This window comes from Magallana gigas, chromosome 7, assembly GCF_963853765.1.
Source record: "Magallana gigas chromosome 7, xbMagGiga1.1, whole genome shotgun sequence".
NCBI classification, from domain to species: domain Eukaryota; kingdom Metazoa; phylum Mollusca; class Bivalvia; order Ostreida; family Ostreidae; genus Magallana; species Magallana gigas.
The window spans coordinates 40,009,350-40,034,807 of NC_088859.1; the positions used below are offsets into that span (position 1 = coordinate 40,009,350).

General features: G+C 33.0%; 2 protein-coding genes across 3 annotated transcripts in view; one reads left to right on the forward strand and one right to left on the reverse strand.

The window, feature by feature from the left end:
- The window catches only part of LOC105338167 (cytochrome P450 4F8), a 29,260-nt gene extending 21,474 nt beyond the window's left edge, over positions 1 to 7,786 (reverse strand). The window contains exons 1-5 of one of the 2 annotated variants that reach the window (XM_034457834.2): positions 7,712 to 7,786; positions 7,135 to 7,257; positions 6,685 to 6,764; positions 6,046 to 6,189; positions 2,764 to 2,870 (exon numbers count right to left, since the gene is read on the reverse strand). In XM_034457834.2, the coding sequence (XP_034313725.2) occupies positions 2,764 to 2,870; positions 6,046 to 6,189; positions 6,685 to 6,764; positions 7,135 to 7,257 (454 nt within the window). In that variant the 5' untranslated portion in view covers positions 7,712 to 7,786. Of the gene's footprint in view, positions 1 to 2,763; positions 2,871 to 6,045; positions 6,190 to 6,684; positions 6,765 to 7,134; positions 7,258 to 7,711 lie in introns of those variants that run through there. The other variant, XM_066066121.1, reaches the window with a different exon arrangement.
- A 3,068-nt stretch (positions 7,787 to 10,854) lies between these two features.
- LOC105338176 (trypsin-1) lies at positions 10,855 to 18,684 on the forward strand. The gene is made up of 7 exons (XM_034457836.2): positions 10,855 to 11,022; positions 12,397 to 12,518; positions 13,076 to 13,164; positions 14,871 to 15,163; positions 15,324 to 15,472; positions 15,852 to 15,909; positions 18,294 to 18,684. The coding sequence occupies exons 1-7, from the start codon at positions 10,983 to 10,985 to the stop codon at positions 18,425 to 18,427; spliced, it is 885 nt and encodes a 294-aa protein (XP_034313727.2). The 5' UTR covers positions 10,855 to 10,982; the 3' UTR covers positions 18,428 to 18,684.
- The last annotated feature ends 6,774 nt before the right edge of the window (positions 18,685 to 25,458 follow it).

Below are 25,458 nucleotides of genomic sequence, written 5' to 3' on the forward strand. Positions count from 1 at the left end.
AATATAATTTGATTCCAACATTGTATCTTATCAAATTATATTGTATTTTATGATATAAAATACAATATAATTTGATTCCAACATTGTATCTTATCAAATGATACAATATTATGTGATAAAGTTAAATATTATAAAATACATTATAATAGTATACATATTGTATCATATGACACAATAATAAATATTACAATATCACATAATACAATTTCATGTGATATGATAATATATCATATAAACCAATATCATATCATACAATATCATGATATAATATTATATAATATTACAATACCATATAATACAATTTCATATGATATAATTTTATATAAAAGAAACCAATATCATATTATACAATATTGTATGATACACTATTATAGAATATACAATATTGTATGATACAATATAATATTTTGCAATATCTTATGTAATTGTATCATGTGATAAAATAATAAATTAAAAATACAATATAATTTTATACAATATTGTATCATAATATACAATACTATACATCACAATATCATATCATAAAATATCAAAAAAACTAATACAATATCATATCGTATCGTATAACTTTTTATAATTGACATATGATATCATATTGTATCATATCAAACAATATTGTTTCATATCATACAATACTATATCATAGGAATCATGTTATATCATTTATCAACAAACACATCTATCTATCGAGCAGGTTTGAGTGAGGTAGGAGATTTCTTTAGCATCCTTGATAATGGAGATCAGGCTCTGCATCTGAAGCAACCTCTGCGTTTAATTTATGATAAAGTTAAATCAACTATGCAAGCTATCATCTATAAAACATGGGACCTGTTCCAAAAAACTAAACCTCATCAAGCATCCGAAACCTATGGCTCAGATTCAGCATTCAAGCCCATCAGGTGCATTGGTATCATAAGACGCATCATCCATGCAAGTTTGGTGAAGTTTGGACCAGTAATAACTAAGATATCATCATCAGAGGGCACTAGCAATTAAAACCTTAACTTCCTCCAGCATCCACAACCTATGGCTCAGATTCAGCATCCATGCCTGTCGGGTGCATCTGTATCATAAGACACACCATCCATTCAAGTTTGGTGAAGTTAGGACCTGAAATAACTAAGATTTATTTTTTAGCATCCTTGATAATGAAGATCAAGCTCTGCATCTGAAGCTACCTCTGAGATTCATTCATATAACAGTTAAATCAACTATGCAAGTTTGAAATAGTACTATCAGCTATTAAACATGTGACCTGTTCCAAAAAACTTAACTTTATCCAGCATCCGAAACCTATGGCTCAGATTCAGCATTCAAGCCTGTCAGGTGCATCAGTATCATAACACGCACTATCCATGGAAGTCTGGTGAAGTAAGGACAAGTAATAACTAAGATATCATCATCAGAGGGCACCTGTTTCAAAAACTTTATTGAACCAGCTCTTAAAACCTTAACCTCCTCCAGCATCCGAAACCTATGGCTCAGATTCAGCATTCAAGCCTGTCAGGTGCATCAGTATCATAAGACGCACCATCCATGGAAGTCTGGTGAAGTAAGGACAAGTAATAACTAAGATATAATCATCAGAGGGCACCTGCAAAACAAACTTTAACCAGCTCTAAAAACCTTAACCTCCTCCAGCATCCGAAACCTATGGCTCAGATTCAGCATTCAAGCTTGTCAGGTGCATCAATATCATAGAACACATCATCCATACAAGTTTGGTGAAGTTAGGACCAGTAGTAACTAAGATATAATCATCAGAGGGCACCTGCAACAAAAACTTTAACCAGCTCTAAAAACCTATACCTCTTCCAGCATCCGAAACCTATGGCTCAAATTCAGCATTCAAGCTTGTCAGGTGCATCAGTATCATAAGATGCATCATCCATACAAGTTTGGTGAAGTTAGGACCAGTAGTAACTTAGATATTGCTATCAATGGGCACCTGCAACAAAAACTTTAACCTGCTCCAAAAACCTTAACCTCCTCCAGCATCCGAAACCTATAGCTCAGATTCAGCACTCAAGCCTGTTTTGTGCATCAGTATCATAAGAAACACCATCCATGCAAGTTTGGTGAAGTAAGGACCAGCAGTAACTAAGATATTGCTATCAAAGGGCACCTACAACAAAAACTTTAACCTGGTCCAACAACCTTAACCTCCTCCAGCATCTGAAATTTAGGACCCAGATTCAGCATCCAAGTCTTTCAAGTCCATAAGTAGGTCCAGATGCATCATCCATGCAAGTTTGGTGAAGATAAGACAAGTAATAGCTTAGATACAGGACCTGCAACAAAAACTTTAACCAGGTTCGGACGCGACGCCGAGGGTATAGCATAAGCTCCCCTTGACTTCGTCTCGGTGAGCTAAAAATCAAATGTTTTATATAAAAGTTTCTAAAGTACAGTTCAATGAGCTCATGATCCTTTAAAGGAAAAGGGGCAATAATCTAGCTCTTATTAAACTTTGCATCCAGCCCTCCTTTTTTCAAAATTGTGTTCAACACTTCATTGAAACAGTATTTACCAAATGATTTTGAAATTGTTAGAATGAAAGCATTCAATGCACATTTTTTTTCCAAAATATTTGTGGATAAGCTTATTTAATTATTGTACTGATATACGGGTAACATATATTTTTATAAATCAGAAAATTTATGAAAATATACAAATACTTGTTTATGGAGGACCTTCAGTATACCTCTTTTTGAGCCATTAATTGACTAAAGAAAATAATATTGAATTGAAAATGTCACAAACCATACAATACAGAAGGTGAGAAAGCTGGGTTGGAAATCTTTCTTATCACATGATGAGCTTCCCCAGACAACACAAACAGAGGAGCTGTACCAGTATATCGCTGAAAACTGTACAAAAGGACTATATATATATATATATATATATATATATATATATATATATATATATATATATATATATATATATATATATATATATATATATATATATATATATATATATATAATTTGGGCCTAAAATGGCCCCCTAAAATGAACATCATCATTTTACAGTCATTCTTTGTTTTCTTTGTACAGATATATATGTGATGTTTTTACATAATGTTATTTTTTATTCAACTGCCCACAATTTAGAAATATGACATCTTTAGCATATTTAAAACAGCTTTTTCTTTCCAGCAGTTTTTCTTTCAGAAAACATAGAGTGCATGCTTGAACAAACAAAATATTTTAATCAGAGATGTATCTAGCCAAGGCTAATGAGTGACAAAAAAAATTTCCTTGTTCATGCATGCGCTCTGTATTTCCCATTCATAAAAAGATAAGAAAAATGTCAATTTCTGACTGATTTTTATATATTAAAAATAAATAAAATAAAAAATAAGTAAAATATATTTTACATCAACTCTTCTGAAATATAACATAACATTTTATTGTACCAGAAACACTTAAAGAATGGCGAATTATGGGGGCCAAATTTAGCTCATATTATATATACTCAGTCTGGTAGTTCTTTCAGAGAATTTAATTACAAACTTCGTTATCTCGAACTAGATGGGACTCAGTTTAAAAACTTCGAGACATATCCGAGTATTCGAGATATTGAAAGTAAAATACTTCAAAAAAAAGTTGTTGGGACTTACAAATCACTACGACACATCCACTGTATTCGAGATATCAATGTTCGAGATATCGAAGTTTGACTGTACTTAATATCAACTACCCCTTTAAGCTGTACACAAGTTTAGAGAATTCAAATACCTAATATCAATTACTGCTGAAACTGTTCACAAATTTAGAGAATTTAATTATGTAAAATATCAACTACAGTATTAAAAACTCTATACACAAGTTCAGAAAATTCACATATTTTCTATCAACTTAACCCATGAAAACTGTACAAAAATTCAGAGAACTTGATTTCTTATTATTGATTACCACTGAGAAATCGAATTTCGGTTAGAATTGCTTCTAAAAACTGCATGTATAATTCAGATTAGATATCCAATTACCACTAATTTAGATATTAATCTAGTACCACAGAACGACTACACAAATTCAAAGAATTCAACTACTTTTTATCAACTACTGCTGAAAATTTTTTACAATTTCATAACTTTTAATTGAAAAATGAATATTTAATATTGTTTAGCTACCTCTAATAACTATGATAATAATTGTTCAGAGAATTTAATCAGATTTCAGCATATCAATTACTGTTACTCACAATGAGAAAAAACAAGCCATGGGCCACATAACTCACCTGTGCAACTACAGCCATGATAACATTAGCTTTATGGGATCATATACAAAAATATCTAACAATGTAGTAAAACAGCTCATGTATTTATGAAAATATTTTCAAAAATTTTCTCTACATATTCTTACACTGAACCTCTTTTGAAACTGGATGATTTCATAGTCATATTACATATTGAGCATTGCAGTTCTCAAGAAGAACAATTCATATAAACATTAACCTTTATCAAACTTTGAACCCCTTGTATGGCCAAAAACAAACCAGGGGCCACAGTCTAACAACCAAGAATTGATAAATGCAAAGATGTTTGCTTATAAGTAATACCATATATGATAAAATTTGAGTTTTTGAGAATAATCAAATCTATTACCTATGAAAAAAAGATTCAATGCCCCTCCACCCCATTATGGCCTCAATCATAATTTGATCAAACTTGAACTTACACTACATACTAAAGGATGTTTCCACAAAAGTTACAGCTTTTGTAGCTATTTAGATTTTTTTCTACATACGAGGGTTGATCCAAAAGTAATGCCACAGATGCAATAAAATCGTGAAAAATAAGCATAAAGTGACAAAAACTTGTGCTTTGAGATATCTACCTAATTCAGTTCAGATCTGAAAATTTTAAGGCATTATGATAAATATTTCTGAAGATAATAAATTTTGTAGAGCGTGAAGCAAGGATAGTCGCCGCACGCTAGAGACGTCATTTCTAGATCTTTGGCAGTCTTGTAGAATTTCTTCATTTGGTGCTCTATAAAAATTGGCCACGATGCCCTATTTCACATATTTTTCCATTTTTTGTTCATAAAGTAACTAATTACTCCTTTTGTAATCAATAGGGTAATATAATGGGTATTATTTAATGTGCAATCAGTTTGTTGAGGTCTCTTCAAGAAGTCATGAACTTAGCTTTATGATTTCACTCATGACATAAGAACCTAGTTTAAACTTCCCTTCAGAGTGTGTATCTTCTGTATTTAATTTATTTATTAACATGACGTAGGCTTTTATTAAATATTGGAACCACAATAAGGGAGCCCTTTTCACTCGCTCTCAATTTTAGGTTGATATGTCAATTCCAGTACATTTTCTAATGATTTCTATCCATCGAAGCAAAAACTGCATTGCGTAGATATTTGAAATGGACAGTAACAGTCCCTAATTTTTTAAAACAGTTAGAAAAAGTCTATGATATATCTGTTTCAAAATATTGTGTTGTTTGGGTCTTTTTCAAATTTTGGAAGCATGTAATTTATTTATAAATAGAAACCTTAAAAAAGAAGTAAATTCATGACGCGGCAATGTCACTGTATATCTATCTTGCTATAAACATCAATATCTTGTTCAGTGTTTATCGAAATTTAATCAAAACTTTACTTCAAATTAGAATTTTGATAAGGAAAATTTTGATCAATACAGCGCCAGTGTGAAACGTGGTGCATAGTGTGACATTACTTTTGGATCAACCCTTGTATTCTTAAAAATACATAAAATTTCACCCCCACCCCCAAATCGGGGCCCCACCTTACCCTGGGATTAAGATTTTGTCTATATATTTTAATGAAAAAATTTGCCCCCCCCCCCCATTGTGGCCCCACCCTACCCCTAGGGAGCATGATTTTTTAACAAATTAAAATCTGCTGTATCTAAGGATGCTTCCACACAAGTTATGTATTCTTATGTAAAAATTTGACCAATGATGACGACAAACAACAGACAAATATGATTAGAAAAGCTCACTTCAGCCTTTAGCTCAGGTGAGCTAAAAAGGCTTTCTATCAATCAAAATATACTTACATTGATAATACCGTTGGCCTTGCATAATTCCGACTGTTTGTGACCAAGATTTGACGACAGATATTTGGATCTGCAACCAAAAGTCTCTCCTGTCCTCCAAAGTAATAGAAACGAATGATCTTTGAGTTGTATCTCTTCATCCACCTATTAGAGGAGAACAATTTAGCTTTTTTAAAACCATTTAACCATTTTAGTCATTTTAATGAATAGGAGCATATGTTTGTAGGAAATCATATTTACTAATATGTTTTGAATGACTTTTGGGATGACTATCATTAAATTGTCAAATGAATCCTGCATGTATACAAATTATTATATATATATATATATATATACACACACACAAGTTTATGATATAATATGCAGCATTGATATAAGCATAGGAATATTAAATGCTGTACATGCAATTAACAGTGCTGGTTTATATAGAAAATTCAAAGTCTTCATTGCTGTTACAGAAATTTTTACTCTGCACAACTCAATTTTCATATTATATTTTGTTATTTTAGGTGAGAAAAAAGTGATCAAATAAATATCTTGAATTTTAGATGTAAATTACATGCCAAGAGACTCATGAGAAATAGAAAAAACTTTGAAGGACTGTGCATAGAAACTTGAGTCTGTAGGTTTGATATATACCTGATAGCATTGGTCATAGGCTCTGCTTTTCGTGCCTCAAGCATGTTTCCAACAATTGGAATAAAAGGGCATCCTGGAATCTAGAATTGAACAAAAATAGTAGGTTTGTTGATATTCAACTTTTCTATTGCTTAATTAACAAATTCTGTTCATTTAATTTCTAAACACATATAAGATAATTTTGTGATATGGACCTATAATATAGATAATTAAAATGAATGACTTATTATATGGTATCACAAAAACCGAAATGCACTGCATTTGTGTATATAGACATGTACATGCACTATGAAAGATTTCACATGTAGGAGACTAGAATACTTATAAATGTATGTAAAGGTCAAGCAACAGCATAATATACTATAGATAAGGCTTCTATACAGTTCACTGTGACAGTATTATATACATGTATGTACAATGTACTTTTAGATCTGCCATTTGCAAGTTTACCTTTCTAAGTGGAGAGAAGAGGGGAGCTAATAGAAGCTTGTACAGGTACCACAGCAGAAGAAACAGCCCACCTGTCAACAAGGTATCCACTAACAGAGCGTGACCCTCGGTAAATACCCCCATCTGAAAAACAAAAGCAAACTATAGGATCTCTGTGAAACATATAACGTTACCAATGCACTGTAATATGTAATACGTCATAGAAATAAATGATAAACTGTTGGCGTAGTATATAGATAATCGTCATTTTATTATAACAGTGTCCAAGGCAGGTTTTTGTGCGAGTTCACGTAAAGTTGGTGAAACACCTCACCCCATCCCTTCCCTTCCCTCCCTAAAACACAGGCCTCTGAATTTCTATCAATAAGCCGCTAAATGTAGGGGAAGAGAAAATATATACCCTATCTATATATAAATATAATGTATTTATATATATATCTTTCTCTTCCCCTACATTTAGTGGCTTATTGATAGAAATTCAGAGGCCTGTGCCTAAAATAATGTTAACAACTTCACTATACTACTGTATAAAGCAAGATAATCAAACATCGAATTTCATAGTTTCGTATATGCATACCTATAAAGTCGTACTGTTAACTGCTTCAAGGAACAGTAACTCATATATGATCCTAGTTTACAATCGTAACTAATGTCAAGGTCGAAGGTATTCGTCATGCGCGGATCTAGAAAGGGGGGGGGGAGGTCCTATGGAAAATGAATATTTATTAAATTTACATAGTAGAATTAACGCAAATATACCTCGGACCCCTTGGCATAGTTATAGGTATACTAATCGAACCCCCCCCCCCCCCAGATTAGGAATTTCATGATTTAGGGAATTTTATTTTTTCCTAGGTATATGAATATATGAATTTTTTTTTGGAGTTATAGGTATACTACGCCACCCCCCCCCCCCTCCATGGATAAGGAATTTCATGATTTTGGGAATTAGGCATTTTTCTTGGCTTGTCAATGTTTCTGATGATTATTTTAGCCCCCCCCCCCCCCTTCCGACTTTTTCTGGATCCGCGCATGTTCGTTAGTCAAATAATTAAGATTGAAATTTTTTTTGTGAAAAGGGCTACAGTAGGATGAATATCATATACCTTAAAATTTTGTCGGTAGAATGTTCATTGTTTAAAAAACTGCTAATACATCATGCTGTAAATCTTCGTTCTAAAACTCGATAAATATACATCCTTAGTACATGTAGATTGATACATATAATATATGAGTACTCTATTCACACGTATAACCATGATAACTGTAGAACTCATTACTGCTAATCCATACCTATACATGTACATGCATACATGTACATGCCACACGAATGATTGATATTGAGCAAAGATTTAAATGATAAGCTTTTTTTTAAAAATGCCATATTGTGTGAAATTTCCATTGCGAATAAAAAATGAATAATTATGTCCTTAAATGTCAGACGCTAAAATAAAGGGAGGGGGGCTGGCAGACTTACTCCAAATCTTGACGAGCCAACAAACAATAACCACTTCGCCTATCTCCGAAATCCTAATCTATGACTGGTTTTCTATTATTATATTTTAACATACATGTATCATGATGGAAATTCTATAGAAATTGGTTATAGTACATGCGTTATAAAGATAGCGTATGTTTGTCTATTTTCAAGGAGAAATGTGTAATTAAGTCCATTGATGAGCCTGTCGACGCCGGGTCAGAAATGTAAATAAAATGCTACTATTGACCACTGTGCGTCAGATCATTAGTATGCACTTGATTGCATTTACTTATTAAATATTAGGAGGAGAATGTTGTAGCGCAGTGTCCGTGCATATAAAATGGGGGTGCGGGAAACACAGCTCTTCAGTCTTTCTGCCTCCTCTTTTTATACAGGTAAGATAAATTATAACTGTATAACGCTTGCGCGCATTCTCAAAAGTAAAGTTAATAGATTCAAGGGTTTTACTTTCAGAAAATTTTGTAATGAATATTAATGTTGATAAATTTCATTGTAATTAATATTAATATTTATTGTTAAAATGTCGTATCAAAATGTTATATCTAAATAAGAGACTATTCATCTAGAAGCTGTCTTTCTTTCTGCCTCCTCTTTTTATACAGACTGGGACACAGGCTACTCCCCATGTAGATGAGATGACTTTCCAGCAACACAAAGATCTCGAGAATCTGTATAGACTAAATATCATAAAGCCCGTGGACATGACAAAGAAATGGCTTTATTTTAATAAAGTAATGGAATATTATAATATTGTAGTGGAGAATCCGGGATTGAGCGTTATGATATATGTAGTGTGTGTGGGTGTGTGTGTGTGGGTGTGTGTCCGGGAGGGAGGGGTGTCAGTTTAAAATTCAATTTTGTATATGTTAGTTTAAGAAAAAATATCTGTTTCGAGAAAAAGTTGGGTGGGTGTGGTGTAGTTTTGTAAGCATCTGAATCCACGTACTCTTATAGCTTCTGCATACATGGCTTGTATAATTTTATATAACGATAAGCATTTCTTAAATGATGATAGGTCACTTTTACATGTAAAACACATATGATTTTCTTAAGGTTCTAATTTTATACATGTACAATACATCTACGAATGTAGTCCCAAAATAGCGTTGACAGAACATATATTAACTTAAAATCTTTTCACTGCAATTCCATTCGACTAATGACCCTTTGGCAAACAATACATGTACTGAAAAATTCATATCTGTACATGTACTTTATTTATTTTTTGAGAAAATGAACAATTAATAACAACAACTTTTGTCAAGTGGAGCAATGTGTCGTTCCGCATTTTGACGTTCATTTATATTCGTCGATTTTCTTTTTTCCGCTTATGGCATCATACTCGTCCAAATATTTTCAATATTGTTCAACTACTTTTTCACAAAACACATTTCTAATCGATTTTGTTAATTTTATTTGCTTCAAAAGCCCCTTAGGATTTGTTTTAAAGTCTTTACATTCTTTTCAATTACTGCTGCGCCGTCCTAAACGCTGACGTCATTATAACAATTCAACTTTTAAAATTGTCACAAAACTCGCTATAAAATATTTAAAAGTTTTGTTACAGCCAACACATTTTATGAGTAAATAAAAGATTTATTATCAAATATAAATATATGCTTTATTTGAATTTATACATTCGAAAAGTACTTTACCTCAATTTTTATTTCATTGTGTTGATATTAACTTTCTTTTTTGACATTGTGCCGCATGTCGAATTTTCGATCAAACATGCCTTTATTTCACTAATTAAATCTCAAACAATAGTTACTTTCAAAATATTATTTGAATGCAAATTACTTGAACTCTTTGTGGCCCAAATTTCACCTTCATCTTCTATTAACTGAATAACGCCACTTGTCTACGCTATTTTGGGACAACCCTCGTATACAGGCTATGCAGTCTACATTGCATGAAATACATACATACATACATACATACATACATACATACATACGTATCTATTATATATTTCACGTTATCATTGAGAAAATAATCAATTTCATTGTGAATATACATTACATGTTAATATTGTGTGTCTAGGGACTTCCTCAAATCGAAGGTCACAAGATATTCTAGCGTGTATGATAAAGAAGTATGCCAATATCTTTTTTATATATAGTCAATCAAGTATAATATACGAGATTTGTTCTAGACACGGTTTAGATTCATTGCATATTTTGGTTTGATTATGTAAGTAATAAACTGATCTAGTTATGTAAAAACATACTTCGCATATATACATATTGGTATACATATATAAGATCAACGCCTTATCTCTAGATTCGTGATCCTTCGTCGCCCATCGTGATTTACAAGCTTCTAAATACCCCAGAGTTTCTCGACCATGATTAGGACTTTGTGTTGTGTTTTGGTTTTGTGTCATGGTGAGTTTAAATGCAGTTCTTTGATTGGTTCAGTTTTAAGCATATTTTGCATTTGATTTTGTACTTTTAGTTCCTTATTGTTTTATTTTGTTTTAAGGCAAAGGAATGTTAGTCGTATTCCAGAACCCGAATATTATGATTTTTACTGTACAATTTTGTTTTGTTTTCCTATCTAATATTTTGGAGGTGTATCTATCACTAAACATCGTTTAATTAATCTTTTTTTATTTACGAACAAAACAAAATATCCATACGTTATATGGTATTTCAGGAGTGTTCCAAGCAACATTTTTTAACACTATCTTCGTAAACGTATACTGAATATTTATACGTGTAACGCCCTCTGATGATACTAGACTAAGTGCATGTATGCAAGTGAACCGTGCGGGGTTTTTTTTATGTTAAGGATGTCAGAAGTGGCATAACTTCGTCAGTTGGAGTATATTTCAGAGAAATTGTTGTATGGGTACTGATGTTTCGAGCACAATGTCACCCTTTGTCCAAATAAGCGGTCGATTTTATTGTAGAATTCTTTGATGGTGGAATGACGAAACATTGATTATGAAAAAAACCTGATGACATCAATTAGAGCAAGAACACAAAGCCTCCATTTATAATTTATTTAAAACGCGAAACATAGTCCACTTAGTTTAATATTGTATATCATTGATGATTAAATACGATCTCTGCTTATTTAAATGATTGAACATTCATTGTGACAGTCACGTTTAACGCTAAAAATCAATCTATGGTATTTGAGCTATCAATATTATGTTACACGCTTTTTAAGGGGCATGGTCACAATTTTTGTCAGTTTCTATTTTTCTGTTTTTATTATTTATAATGCTTTAGGAGTGCATTTCTAGAGATCAAGTGAAATTTCAGAGCCAGTTGCAGAATTAGGAGCAAGATACATGGCTCACGATTTCTTGTCATGTAAACAATGTTCGTGCCCTGTTTTTGTTTACATAGGTTCAATATACCAGTCAAAAATCGTTTTCAAGTTGAATTGTCTGTCTGCTTATTCATTTTAAGCATGAATAAACAGTTCCTAACGTTTAACACATTCATTTTAGTTCTACAACTGGAATTCTTACTTCAACATTCAAAACGTAATTAAAAGCTTTGTTAACATAGCACAGAATTGTAAGCTCTGTAACTCGCTTATAACTCAACGAATGGCACCCAAATCTGAATAGACTATTAAAAATGCCTTAGTAAAGCATTGTAAACATTATGATTGTGGAAATAGTTTTTGACCAAAATCGTGACCATGCCCCTTTAAGATAACATGATGGTTGGTTGTGAAACAAAATGCCGCAATGATATATATAACAGAAAAATATAACACTCTCTGTACATATTTTACAACAGTATTGCCACAAACCTACAGCTCATGTGGTCACCCAGTCAAAAACCCCATCCATTACCACAGCGATCACTTCGACCGCGTGATAGGGGGTGAGGAAGCTCGCATGGGGTCCCTGCCATGGATGGTCAGTATATTGGGTAGGGGAAGGGGGGTACTATAATAATAAACTTGGCGTCAACGTAGCAACATTTTTCAAGCTTTGATAACCATTTCAACAAGTGCTTGGACTTTGGGTAGTTCTGTCAAACAGCAATGTGACGTAGGTATGTCTATTTCATTAATGGGAATCATTGATTGCTGGCCACTCAGCAATGACTCTTTGAAATCAACACGATTTGTTTGGCTTTTGAGCTAAGAATACGCATGCCGGCCATCTGTCTATATTTCACTTGAAACCAGCGTAATTTTTTACTTGTTTGACGCAAGAAAACGATTGTTACATCCTTCCGAAAGTCCAAGGTCTTGTTAAAATAGTTCTAATTCAAAACCATGAATGAAATAGTGCATGGTTGTAGGATAAAACCCTAGATTTGAGGCTGGGGATTAAAATTGAGGAAAGTTGGTGACGGCGGGGTCTGCATGGCTTTTCAATTCGTGTAAAACTCGCTCCAAAACGTAACGTAATATACCCACATTAAAATTGAAAAATGATAAGAAAAAGTTCCTGTTTGGCTCTCAAAGGTGATGTTGACGGAGAATGGGGCCCAGGTATGTGGTGGATCGGTCATAACAGACAGACTCGTGTTAACAGCAGCCCATTGCTTCGAAGAGTATGTTATTTTCAAAACATTTTGAAAAGTTAATTTGAAATTCATTACTTTTAATATGTTTTACGGTGCGACCGTTGGGGCGAGCACAGCATGTGATCAAACAATGAATTATAATAAATTAATAAAATAAAATTAATTACGTGAAATTTGAATGCCAAAAAATAAAACATACCTATTTTTCAGTAAATTTTCATTATTCATAGTTTATAAGATTTGTTATAATTTATTTATTTATATGTAGAACAATAGTTTAATCTCAGATACAATGTTGTTAAATAATAAAGATTTTAATATATAAATATTCATTGCACTGCATCTCCTCTTTTAAAGTGATTGTGATTATGATTGATTGATTTCCCCCTTTTTTTTGCAGTAGACATTTTTTCTTAAACTTACATATAAAACTTGACTCATCATAGAGCTCCCCCCATGCTAATTTTTTTTTCATTTTTGTCAATTTATACATAGAAAATCGACTTACCATGGATTTGCCCCTCCACTTAAAAAAAAATAATTAATGTTTAATTTTATTTTTAGTTTACGCTTAAAAATATTTGCTTATCATGTTAAAAGAACATGGTGTTGCCCCCCCCCCCCCCCCCCCCATGTAATAAATGGAAGTGAAAATAAAGAAACCATTGAACTGCTAAAGAGCTGAAGGATTAGAATTTTCATGATTTATTTTTCTTTTTGCTTGCAAAGATTTTTTGGATGAGGCTGCCATCCACCCACCCACCCCCTTTAAAAAAAGGCGCTGCTACGTATAACGTTACGTTTCAGGAAATTACCGTACGGTAATTATAGTGAATAAAATATTTGTGAGCATTCATCCAAATAAGTGCAATTTACAACTGTTTCCTGTATCTGAAGAAATGTCCTTATTCGTCAGCTGTTCTTTATCTTAGCCTTTGCAAGATTTTGAGAGGATTTTGGTCATTTCAGCAGATTTACAATAACTTCAATTAGAGTAATTTCCCCTTATCAGTGCTTATTGTGACGTCAAAGCTGACGTTGGTAAAGTGTCGTCTTACTCTTTAAAATTCCCTTGAGAAATAAAAGTATGCGAAGTATAATGTTTTATTTACTTAAAAAGCATGATGTTCTTAAAATTACACATCTTATAAGCTTTTCAAAGGTTTTACTTTGATTCTCGGGAGAACGTGATGTTGGAACGTGAGGTTGGAAACCATTGGTACTATGAATTGTGGGTCAAAATTTACTGACTCCGAAAAAATATATCGGATCAATGTGTAAACGTTTGTGACGTCACACGATTATTTTTGATTGAAAGTGTACTGAGGTGAACTTTAGAGGTAACATTGACTGTATGTCGCTTACATCGTTATTGTTTTTACTGTCTAAATTTGTCTTGCTGATTCTCGTGAGAGTGTGAAGTGATAAAAATTGCCATGATTACAGGGAACTACTGGGACGATTAAAACGATGCATTACTGGTCCGATTTACTGACGCCAAAAAAATCCGTTGAATGAATGTGCAACTAGTCCGAATTTTCTATTCACACACGCCTTGCCGGTAGAGCTCGCTTCGCGCCGGCGCTGCGCGCCGGCGAGCTGTGCTCGCTATTATTTTTAACTATACAGCATCAAATGATTACTTTTAAAATTGCATCATTACATTCCATTATTCAATAACAAAATAAAAGCTTAAATTCATTTTCAATGTGTGGTCACGTTGGGTGTTGCAGCCCAGAGAGTCTTGACCCAAGACGATGGCTTGCCTATGTCGGAAAGCATCATCTTCGATACCAGGACTTAACTGAACAGAAACACACAATAAACCAGATAATGATGCACGAGGGATACGACAAGGATACAGCCAGAAATGACATAGCGATACTCATTTTGAACGAGCGTGTGATGTTCAATAGCTTTGTCATGCCCATATGCTTACCTGGTTTCTCCCTGAGTTCTTTACTAAATCACCACTCTCATTCTAATCATGTTTATGGCATCGTGGCTGGATGGGGGGACACAAGAGGTAAAATATGGAGAGAGAGAGAGAGAGAGAGAGAGAGAGAGAGAGAGAGAGAGAGAGAGAGAGAGGATGAATATTGTTATATATATATATATTATAATCTTTACTTCGAAGACAAATACTAACCCATTAAACATTACTGATGATATATTTCATGGATTAGAGGATAACCCACGATTTGTATTAAACCAAGTATCACTACCAATTCTTAACGACCGAGTGTGCGGTGCCCACAACTGGTATGGGAGCGAATTTTTGCCACAGACCACTTTTTGTGCGGGGTATGAACAAGGCGGGAAAGACGCGTGTTTAGTAAGTTTTAATAAATACATGAACATGTACATCGTTTTTATTGTAAACATTGCTATTTTAATTTTAAACCGAAATACGAAAAAGAACTAGATAACATACTAACGAGAGCACCGCCAAGCAGAGTATACCTTATATAGTAATAAACAATTAATTTTTTGAAATATTAGGTTTTTTTCTACCAGCATATACTGTTAAATTTAGTTTTTCCCTGAGTCAATACACCGAGTAAAATTAACACGTATGATAGTTTGTGTATATTCGAACTGTCCTAGTTCTATTTATTTTTATTTTTTTGTCACACATCAATAAAATGCGTATTGATTTTATTCATTGTATGAAATCTGCATGCACATATATATTTTTAATTTCATAAATATAGGGTGATAGTGGAGGTCCGTTTATAATAAAAAACCACAACGGATTATGGGTTCAAGTCGGTAAGTAAACTAAATATCAAATTGGTTCCCAACATTTAGTTCATAGATGTATACGGGTCATTCTCAAAAAAGGTGGTATTGGGTTGTTCAAGGGCACTAGAAAGTATAATCCTTGATTTTTGCCAAGTTTCACTGTTGTGCTACCTTTGGATATATATTAGCATACATATTGGCACATAAACAGTTAATTCTAACAAAATCTTAAAAATTTAGAAAGTTTATAAGTTGATTTTTTCACATTATTTGACTGTTCCCACTCAGAGTTTGCGACTTTAAATAGGTTTTGTAAGGTAGTAAGACCATTTTTTATTAAAATAATAGTGTCAAGAGATAAAAGGTAAGTAAAATACCTCTCTCAAGCAAAAAGACGAAGAAAATATATGAACAATAATTTTCAGTGAGATCAAGTTTGTCTGTACATGTTTTTATGTCCATGGTGTAACGAAACAAAATATTGGTGTGTAAGAGTTGCTATTCTTAGTAATTTGAAAGATAATTGATGCCCCCTTATTCCCATCGTATAGCTATAAACAATGATAGAAGACAAAATAGCTGAAGATGAAATTTACTCAATTTTTTTAATGATAAGTAAGTAGAAATAAATGTGTAACTTTTTATATTGTCTTTGGGCTAACAGGAAATACTTAAGAAAAAGAAATATTTAGACACTCTGGAAAACAGACAAACTATTGCTATGTGTTGTTGTAGCAGATAATATGCTCTTTTACTCTGAGGGAGCAGTAATTATTTAGCAGAGACAAGTTAATTCATAAATATGTCCTTTGTGTAACAGTCCTTGGTGTAACAAGAACAAAAAGTTACACCATAGACTATCACTGTTATCCCAGAGACTATAATTTACATACTTTATTATTTTGGGAAAGATATGATGAAATTATTCAATAAATACATCACAATGTATCACATTTGTTAGTTTATGCTTATATATAATGTTGAAGCATCTGTTTGCTGTAGATCTAGATTATTTCTCAATCATGCAATATTTTGTTACTCCAAAGACACATACAATTAACACCAAGGACACAAGACCTAAAATATTCATTTTAAAAAAATTCAGCATTGTCAAATCAAATCAAATTTATCAATTCAAGTATAATTAATATTGAATTTGATATTGGACTTACAGCTTAAGCCAAATTTTCCCTAAAAAATATTATTTGACTTTAAACAAAATGTGTTACCAAGGACTTTTAATGTTACACAAAAGAGTATTTCAATTCCCATGCATGTATTTCTGATAGAAAAATTAATAAAACAAGTATTGTATAAATACATTTTATGACAGATTATGCAATGTAGTATAATAAAATACTAAAATTATTCATCAACTAGATAAAATGGTGTCCATGGTGTAACATGTTGTGTCTTTTGTATAACAAACTTAAATTTTACGCCTGAACTTGCAGAGAATAACAGTAACATGTATAATATATCCGCTGAAAAGTGCATTTGGTAATTTTGAATTCATTTAAAATACATTCAAGCTTTCAAAACAAATTGAAATATTAAAACTTTGATTCTTATAACAGGCAATGTCCATGGTGTAGCATAAGTGTCCTTGGTGAAACATACTGGAACTAAATTGTGTAAATAATTTGACTTTAGGGGCACTATTATGCACATTGATAATGATTACTGTTAAATATATGCATTCATAAGTTATAGCTATGAAAACATTCAGTTGTCTCTATTTTAAAATCTGATATTTTTGTGTTTAAATAAAGGTTGTCCTTGGTATAACATTTGGACTAACAATAATTGTCCTTAGTGTAACATCCCTTATTTTGTTTTTATTTTCAAAGATTTTTCAAGAAATATTGAGGTTTTTTCACTTATGATTATTTTTCATGTCACTTACAAGTGTCTCCCAAAAAAAAATCAGGCATTAAATGGAGAAGAAGTTTTCAGTGTGCAATACAATGTCATGAGATAGATGCATATTTCTCATTCACAAACCAATTATGAAAAAATTAAGGAAAATACATTATCAAATTCTTGTTTTATGATTAAGTTCAAGAAAAACTTCAAAAAATTTAACTTTAACACCAAACCAAATGCATGAACAATAAGATTTAATGAAATTTATGAATATTTCTTATGTGTTACACCAAAGACTGTTTGCTTTTCATGTGGTTGTAAATATCATATTTTTATAGATTTTCATTTGATGTACTGTTGGCATATTTTAGGAAACAAACATCATGATATGCCCGATACAAACTATGATAAATTCAATCTGGTTGTAAGTACTTTGTTTTTAAACAAGTGGTACTTGAAAAAATCCACCTTTTTTGAGAATGACCCATACATGTCCGTCCTGGGCGTTATTGCAAGATCTACATGTAACTTCCTGTAACTTCCAGGTATCACGAGCTGGGGGTACGATTGCGCTCAGCCTCGGGCTCCCGGAATCTACACTGACGTCACAATGTACATGGCGTGGATCACACAGAAAGCACAGAAGTTTAATATATACATTCCATATCTGGCTACTTGATACTTCAAGTTTTTGTTTGCTTTTTTTTAAGAATCTCTTAAAATCGAAAGTACGAAAGGACTTTTGCAATTGAACTAAAATACATAAAGAAACTGTGAAAGTTTGAAAAACAGCATCATGGTATTTTGCTAAAATGAAACAGCAATATAGATCACAGATTTTGTGTTATAATCTGCATATTTCTCTTTTCTACATGATCAATATTATGTTTAAATGTATAATGTAAACGTCAGTGCGGTGCATTAAATAATACTTATTTATTGAAAAAATGCTCTTAATTTGTTCTTAACTTTTATTAATTCAAAGTTAATTGTTAGTTTAAGATGTATTCTATTCATAATTAGCTGCAATAATGTAGCCCTCTCCGATTTTTTTTAATATCTGATGTTTACTGGAGAGGGCTACAATTCCACAATATCTTTGTAATGGTGCAAAATTAATTTTTTAAATCGGCTGACTTCGGTCTAAAAAGATCGATTTTATATTTGACTTCCTTTAGATAAAATGATTTTTTAATTCAGGTTGAAAAAACTAACCGTACATAAATCAAACGAGATAAAACAAATCAGCATGATTAACAGTCGTCTTTTTCAGCAGCCATGGCAGTTCTCGCGTGATTTTATGGGATTTACGCTTGGAGTGTTTGATGGGCTTGATAACGTGAATGTCAGTGTAAATAATCGATCTTACCTCGTTCTATCACTAAAACATCATTTAAGGAAATGGTATATAATGGAAAATTCATATTTACCGCGTTAAGTATGTTTAAAATAGGGGAATTCCTATATTCAGTTCAAGATCCGCTCCTGAATTATCCCCCCCCCCCCCCAAAAAAAAATCAAAAAAAAAATCGGGAGAGGGCTACATTATTGCAGCTAATTCATAATATGAATATAAGTATATAAAGTAAATATGGATTAAACAGCAGGCAAAGTATCCTGTACTAGTTCTTTCCATGAGGGGTCAATGTACAGATACATGTATAATAATTGGATATGTTTGTTGTTTTAAAAAGACCTTTTAAACTAATATATAAAGACATTACAGAATGTAGTAGTGTGAAAAAAAAATGAAATGAAGAATAACAATCCCAGTTTATATAGAAAACAAAAGGAGGAGATAGGTAAAAAATTGAAAAAATGTAACCGAATTGTTTTTTTTAAATAACCAGAACAAACTAACAAACAAAAACAACAATATTAAAAAACATGTAAAAAACAAATGTAAAATACATGTATGTATAATTGTTTTTTATTATGCCTTCTGTCAGTTTGTCACTATATATTCAATACTCATCTATTTTCGCATAGTATCAAAGGATTTATATAGCGTAAGCATAATATGTTTTACGGTGCGACCGTTGGGGCGAGCACAGCATGTGATCAAACAATTAATTATAATAAATTAATAAAATAAAATTAACAACGTGAAATTTGAATGCCAAAAAATAAAACATAGCTATTTTTCAGTAAATTTTCATTATTCATAGTTTATAAGATTTGTTATAATTTATTTATATGTAGAACAATAGTTTAATCTCAGATACAATGTTGTTAAATAATAAAGATTTTAATATATAAATGATCATTGCACTGCATCTCCTCTTTTAAAGTGATTGTGATTATGATTGATTGATTGATTTCCCCCTTTTTTTGCAGTAGACATTTTTTCTTAAACTTACATATAAAACTTGACTCATCATAGAGCTCCCCCCATGCTAAAATTTTTTTCATTTTTGTCAATTTATACATAGAAAATCGACTTACCATGGATTTGCCCCTCCACTTAAAAAAAAATAATTAATGTTTAATTTTATTTTTAATTTACGCTTAAAAATATTTGCTTATCATGTTAAAAGAACATGGTGTTGTCCCCCCCCCCCCCCCCCCCCCCCGCATGTAATAAATGGAAGTGAAAATAAAGAAACCATTGAACTGCTAAAGAGCTAAAGGATTAGAATTTTCATGATTTATATTTCTTTTTGCTTGCAAAGATTTTTTGGATGAGGCTGCCATCCACCCACCCACCCCCTTTAAAAAAAGGCGCTGCTACGTATAACGTTGCATTTCAGGAAATTACCGTAATTATAGTGAATAAAATATTTGTGAGCATTCATCCAAATTAGTGCAAGTTACAACTGTTTCCTGTATCTGAAGAAATGTCCTTATTCGTCAGCTGTTCTTTATCTTAGCCTTTGCAAGATTTTAAGAGGATTTTGGTCATTTCAGCAGATTTACAATAACTTCAATTAGAGTAATTTCCCCTTATCAGTGCTTATTGTGACGTCAAAGCTGACGTTGGTTAAGTGTCGTCTTACTCTTTAAAACTCCCCTGAGAAATAAAAGTATGCGAAGTATACTGTTTTATTTACTTAAAAAGCATGATGTTCTTAAAATTACACATCTTATAAGCTTTTCAAAGGTTTTACTTTGATTCTCGGGAGAACGTGATGTTGGAACGTGAGGTTGGAAACCATTGGTACTATGAATTGTGGGTCAAAATTTACTGACTCCGAAAAAATATATCGGATCAATGTGTAAACGTTTGTGACGTCACACGATTATTTTTGATTGAAAATGTACTGAGGTGAACTTTAGAGGTAACATTGACTGTATGTCGCTTACATCGTTATTGTTTTGTCTTGCTGATTCTCGTGAGAGTGTGAAGTGATAAAAATTGCCATGATTACAGGGAACTACTGGGACGATTAAAACGATGCATTACTGGTCCGATTTACTGACGCCAAAAAAATCCGTTGAATGAATGTGCAACTATACTCTGTCCCAAGATATTTTGGATTCACATTTGGCTTAATTGCTTGATATTTATAAATACCTCGGGATTCAAACGATGTCCATTCAAAAGTATGAAAAATTTCCAAGATTTCTCAGTCAAAACGCCCCTGTTAGCTTATCAGGTTTCAATACAATGCTAAAAAATGTGATGTCTACGGAGATTTTGTATTGCAGCAAGCGCGGATGATAACGTTGAAATATTGCGCGATGTATTCCGAGTGTATTCCGAATGGAGAAAAGATGTAAACATTCCCCATTATAAATCTCCGTAAGGAATCTGTTTTCGTTCCTGTGAATTTTTCTGAGTGAAAGATGAATATGTTTTACGGTGTGACCGTTGGGGCGAGCGCAGAAGGAGTCACACATCTGTCATCATTGTTAAATGCAACCCGTGGACTTAACCAAACCAAAAAACTTTGGCTTTGTCTCGAAAACTTTTACCACCGCAAGGAAGCGGAAGATATCAAACTTTTATTCCAATGGTCCCTTCCTAGGTTTATACACTTAAACAAAAAACTACCATTGAGCATTAATAAAATGTTAAACAGACTTTACTTATTAAAATATTTTGATAAACACAAAGCTGGTTTTTATAAATTTTTTATCTCTTCTTTACCTTTTAATAATGATCATTAAAATCAATAAATTGTGTGTCTGTGTTATTTCTCATTTTGTTCCTTGTTGTTACCGGTGTTTTAGTTTTCCTCTGTGACATCAATTTTGTTTTTAATCTTTTTAATTTTTGTACGCTATACGTTGTAGACATGTTCCCTCCCCCCTTTTTTAGTATGTGATATCCAATATTATTGAAAGGTTTTACCACATATGCAACTATAACAAATACATGTAGATATTTTAACAGTTTAATTTTTTTCTTTTATTCATTCATTACAAAATGACGTGGCTTCACGTAGATCTAATAATGATTAGACTTTTCTTTTTTAATAAGTTTTTGTCACCTACCTGTCCTAACGTATACAATGATTGGATCAATATGACAATAAATTAAGCATGGAACTTGCATGTGTATTTACTGAGCAAAAAAAATCATTAAAACAAAACTAATCAGCCAAAGAGTCACCGTTAATAGTGAGCGCAGTATCAGTATTAACGGTGACTCCCTACTGTGTACTTCCTACACGTTACATTCAGTACGGATGCTTGATCCACCTCTAAATGTATCGCGGGAATATAAAACACCAGATCACTGTGACGTCATACTTAACTTTTTGCGCTCGACAGTTTTCGTAAATAGTCGGACAAAGTCGGGGAAGGAAATGACGTCATAGGTACAGTTTTTTACGTAAGCATATGTGTTGTTTACTTTAATGTTTTTAAAAGGATTATTTATTGTTAAATAAAAATGATGTATGCGATTTACAGGTAAGAATTTTCCTTAGAAACGCTTCCTGTTCCGCCAAGTTGCTATGCACCGCAAAGGATCACTGGGATAGTAGAACGTTTTCACGCGGGTCCACAAAATTTTCTTTGAACAATGTGCAGATTTCAACTCGAATTTCCTCCGTTCGTACACGTTGTCTATGGAGCTCGCTACGCGAGCGGCGCTTCGCGCCGCCTCGCTGCGCTCGCTATAATGTGTCAATGAAATTATCATGGAAAATATCCCTTTCAACTATTTCAATTGCACTTCTTTCACAGGTAAGTGTATTTTTATTAAAAATCGTCCAAATGTGCTGCATAAATATCTTGGGACAGACTATAGTCCGAATTTTCTATTCACACACGCCTTGCCGGTAGAGCTCGCTTCGCGCCGGCGCTGCGCGCCGGCGAGCTGCGCTCGCTACTATGCCGAAATAGAGCACGGCGAATATTTTCAACGAAAATCTGTCTAGCGCCGACAGCGGGATTCGAACTCACGACGCTAAAATCATTGAATCTAGCATGAAGCCCAACGCGTTACCGCTACGCTAAATTAGCCGTTATTATGACAATCGGTATTTAGGTATAATATGTTTACCGTGTAACCGTTTGGAGGGCGAAGCCAGTAATATGTTTTACGGTGCTACCGTTCTGGCGAGCGCAGCAAGAATTATACATATACCTTGCATCATTGTCAACTTATAGTTTTATTTAGGTATCAACGAACGTCAAAGAATTTTTGAGAGAGTATATTGCTCTACAATAAGTATGCCAAAGGTACTAATTTTAATGGTTATGATACATACAGCGCAACCCACTTCCCAGAGAGAGAGAGAGAGAGAGAGAGAGAGAGAGAGAGAGAGAGAGAGAGAGAGAGAGAGAGAGAGAGAGAGAGAGAGAGAGAGAGAGAGAGGTACCTGTTTGTAGGTGTGTAATTTCCCACTTTTAAATTTAATGGTCTGACTATATCCCATATCTACATAATTTTTATTATTGTTTATTTTTTTATTTTATTCCTTTTTAATTTATTTCAAAATGTCCTATTGTTTATTTCCTCCCTACTCATTCATGCACAATTAGCTTAAAAATGGATCGATATGACAGTAAAGTATGGCTCTTGCAAATATATATACATAAAATCTCTATATTAAAAAAAAATTAAAAACAAATCATACGTCAATGAGGCAGGTATCGCAGTCTGTACTGAAATAGCTAGTACACGCATTACAGATGTTTGATCCACCTCTAAATTTATCGCGGGAAATATAGCGCGAGTGCACTGTGACGTCATCCATGACTTTGTTCGTCTTTGTTTACGTTTCTCGACTCATTACGGAGGTATGGAAGCATGTAACAAATCTTTTGAGTCTCGCCAAAGCATATGCGGTACTCAAAACGTGTCTTCAAACTTTAAGTCACTGTAAATTACGAGTTAAAAGTCGGCCATTTTTGGCATAGCACCACGGGTGAAAACATTAGAGAGCATTATGGGACGTAGACAAAAAATTTTGTTTGATGAACTGTAGGTTTAGCTCGTTCTTTTTCCCGCGCACACTGGTTCTTAGAGCTCGCTTCGCTCGCCGGCGCTGCGCGCCGGCGAGCTGCGCTCGCTATAAATGGGGCTATAGATCATGATCAGTAGACGCCCTTTCATCATCTCTGGCCTATCATTTCATATATTGCTTTGTTTGGACTCTAATCTTATTGCTTGTTAAATTTGTTCAAGCCCCAATATGCTATAGACTATAGTCTGTCGAAAACTACTGTTTCCATCACATGTTGACGATATTTATAGAAACATACAGAGCTAAAAGAAATACAATTGAAATCCTTAAAGCTGCTTGGTCCGATTTGTTTGTTATTACAGTATCAACATTTTTTCAATACAAATCATTTATCTTAGAAAGTTATGGACTTTCTCCTATTTACACCAGCAGAATCAGTATCCTTTCAAAGTTAGACATATTCAAAGTTAATAAAAATAATTTCTCTTTGGGCAAACGAAAAAACAAACAAAAATGCATCACGGGAATGTTAAGAAAAGGAAACCGCTTGGTTTCGTTCCCCACATGCTATGCATCGATTGTAAAGAAAGCAGACTTCAGAAATATTAGTGAACAAAACGTACACATTTCTATTTGTAATTTATCTGATCATTTCGACCTTTAAGTTTATTTAAAGCGATGTCAAATTCGTAATACAACCATACCCTTCTCATCGTCAGGGGTGAAATTTAACACGAGGCGAAATAACGCGGTACCTTTTAATGTCGTTTGTTTTGTTGGCAAATTTTGTACGTATTTTTCTTCATTGAAATTTGGCATAATTGACGGGTAAAACTACTGCAATGTCTATTATTATACATATACTAAACATAGCCATCGTTTAAAAGCGTGCATAAAATTTGATATAAAATCGGACCAAGCAGCTTTAATTAAAACGTCATCGCTTTTTTTAACTCGGAGATTTTCACAGGAACGAAGAACAGATTTCTTATGAATTTTTTTTTTTTTTCATTTTAAAGTTTCTTGGAAAGCCTCACACAATTTTCAAATGCTATCATATTTAGATCTTATATTATATCCATAGATTTTTATTTAACAGCCGCTCTTTATAGCCGAACAAGTCAGAGAAAGAGAGAGAGAGAGAGAGAGAGGAAATTCAAATACAAAAACTTCTAAATTAATTTTCATTCTGGTATGTAAATAAATATTGTTTAAACCCTGAAATATTTCATCTTCGTAAGCCAAGCTAGGTTTCTGATCCGCGCCGCTCCTGCAAGATCACACACCCTTGGCTAGCGAAGGTATCTATGAATAACTTATAATGAAGCAAAAAATCTTACGACAGATTTTA

Coding starts and splice junctions, on each gene's coding strand:
- LOC105338176 (XM_034457836.2), top strand. CDS start 10,983: ATGATTAGGACTTTGTGTTGTGTTTTGGTTTTGTGTCATG. Junction 15,164..15,323: donor TGGATGGGGGGACACAAGAG/GTAAAATATGGA, acceptor TTCATGGATTAG/AGGATAACCCACGATTTGTA. Junction 15,910..18,293: donor CGGATTATGGGTTCAAGTCG/GTAAGTAAACTA, acceptor TGTAACTTCCAG/GTATCACGAGCTGGGGGTAC.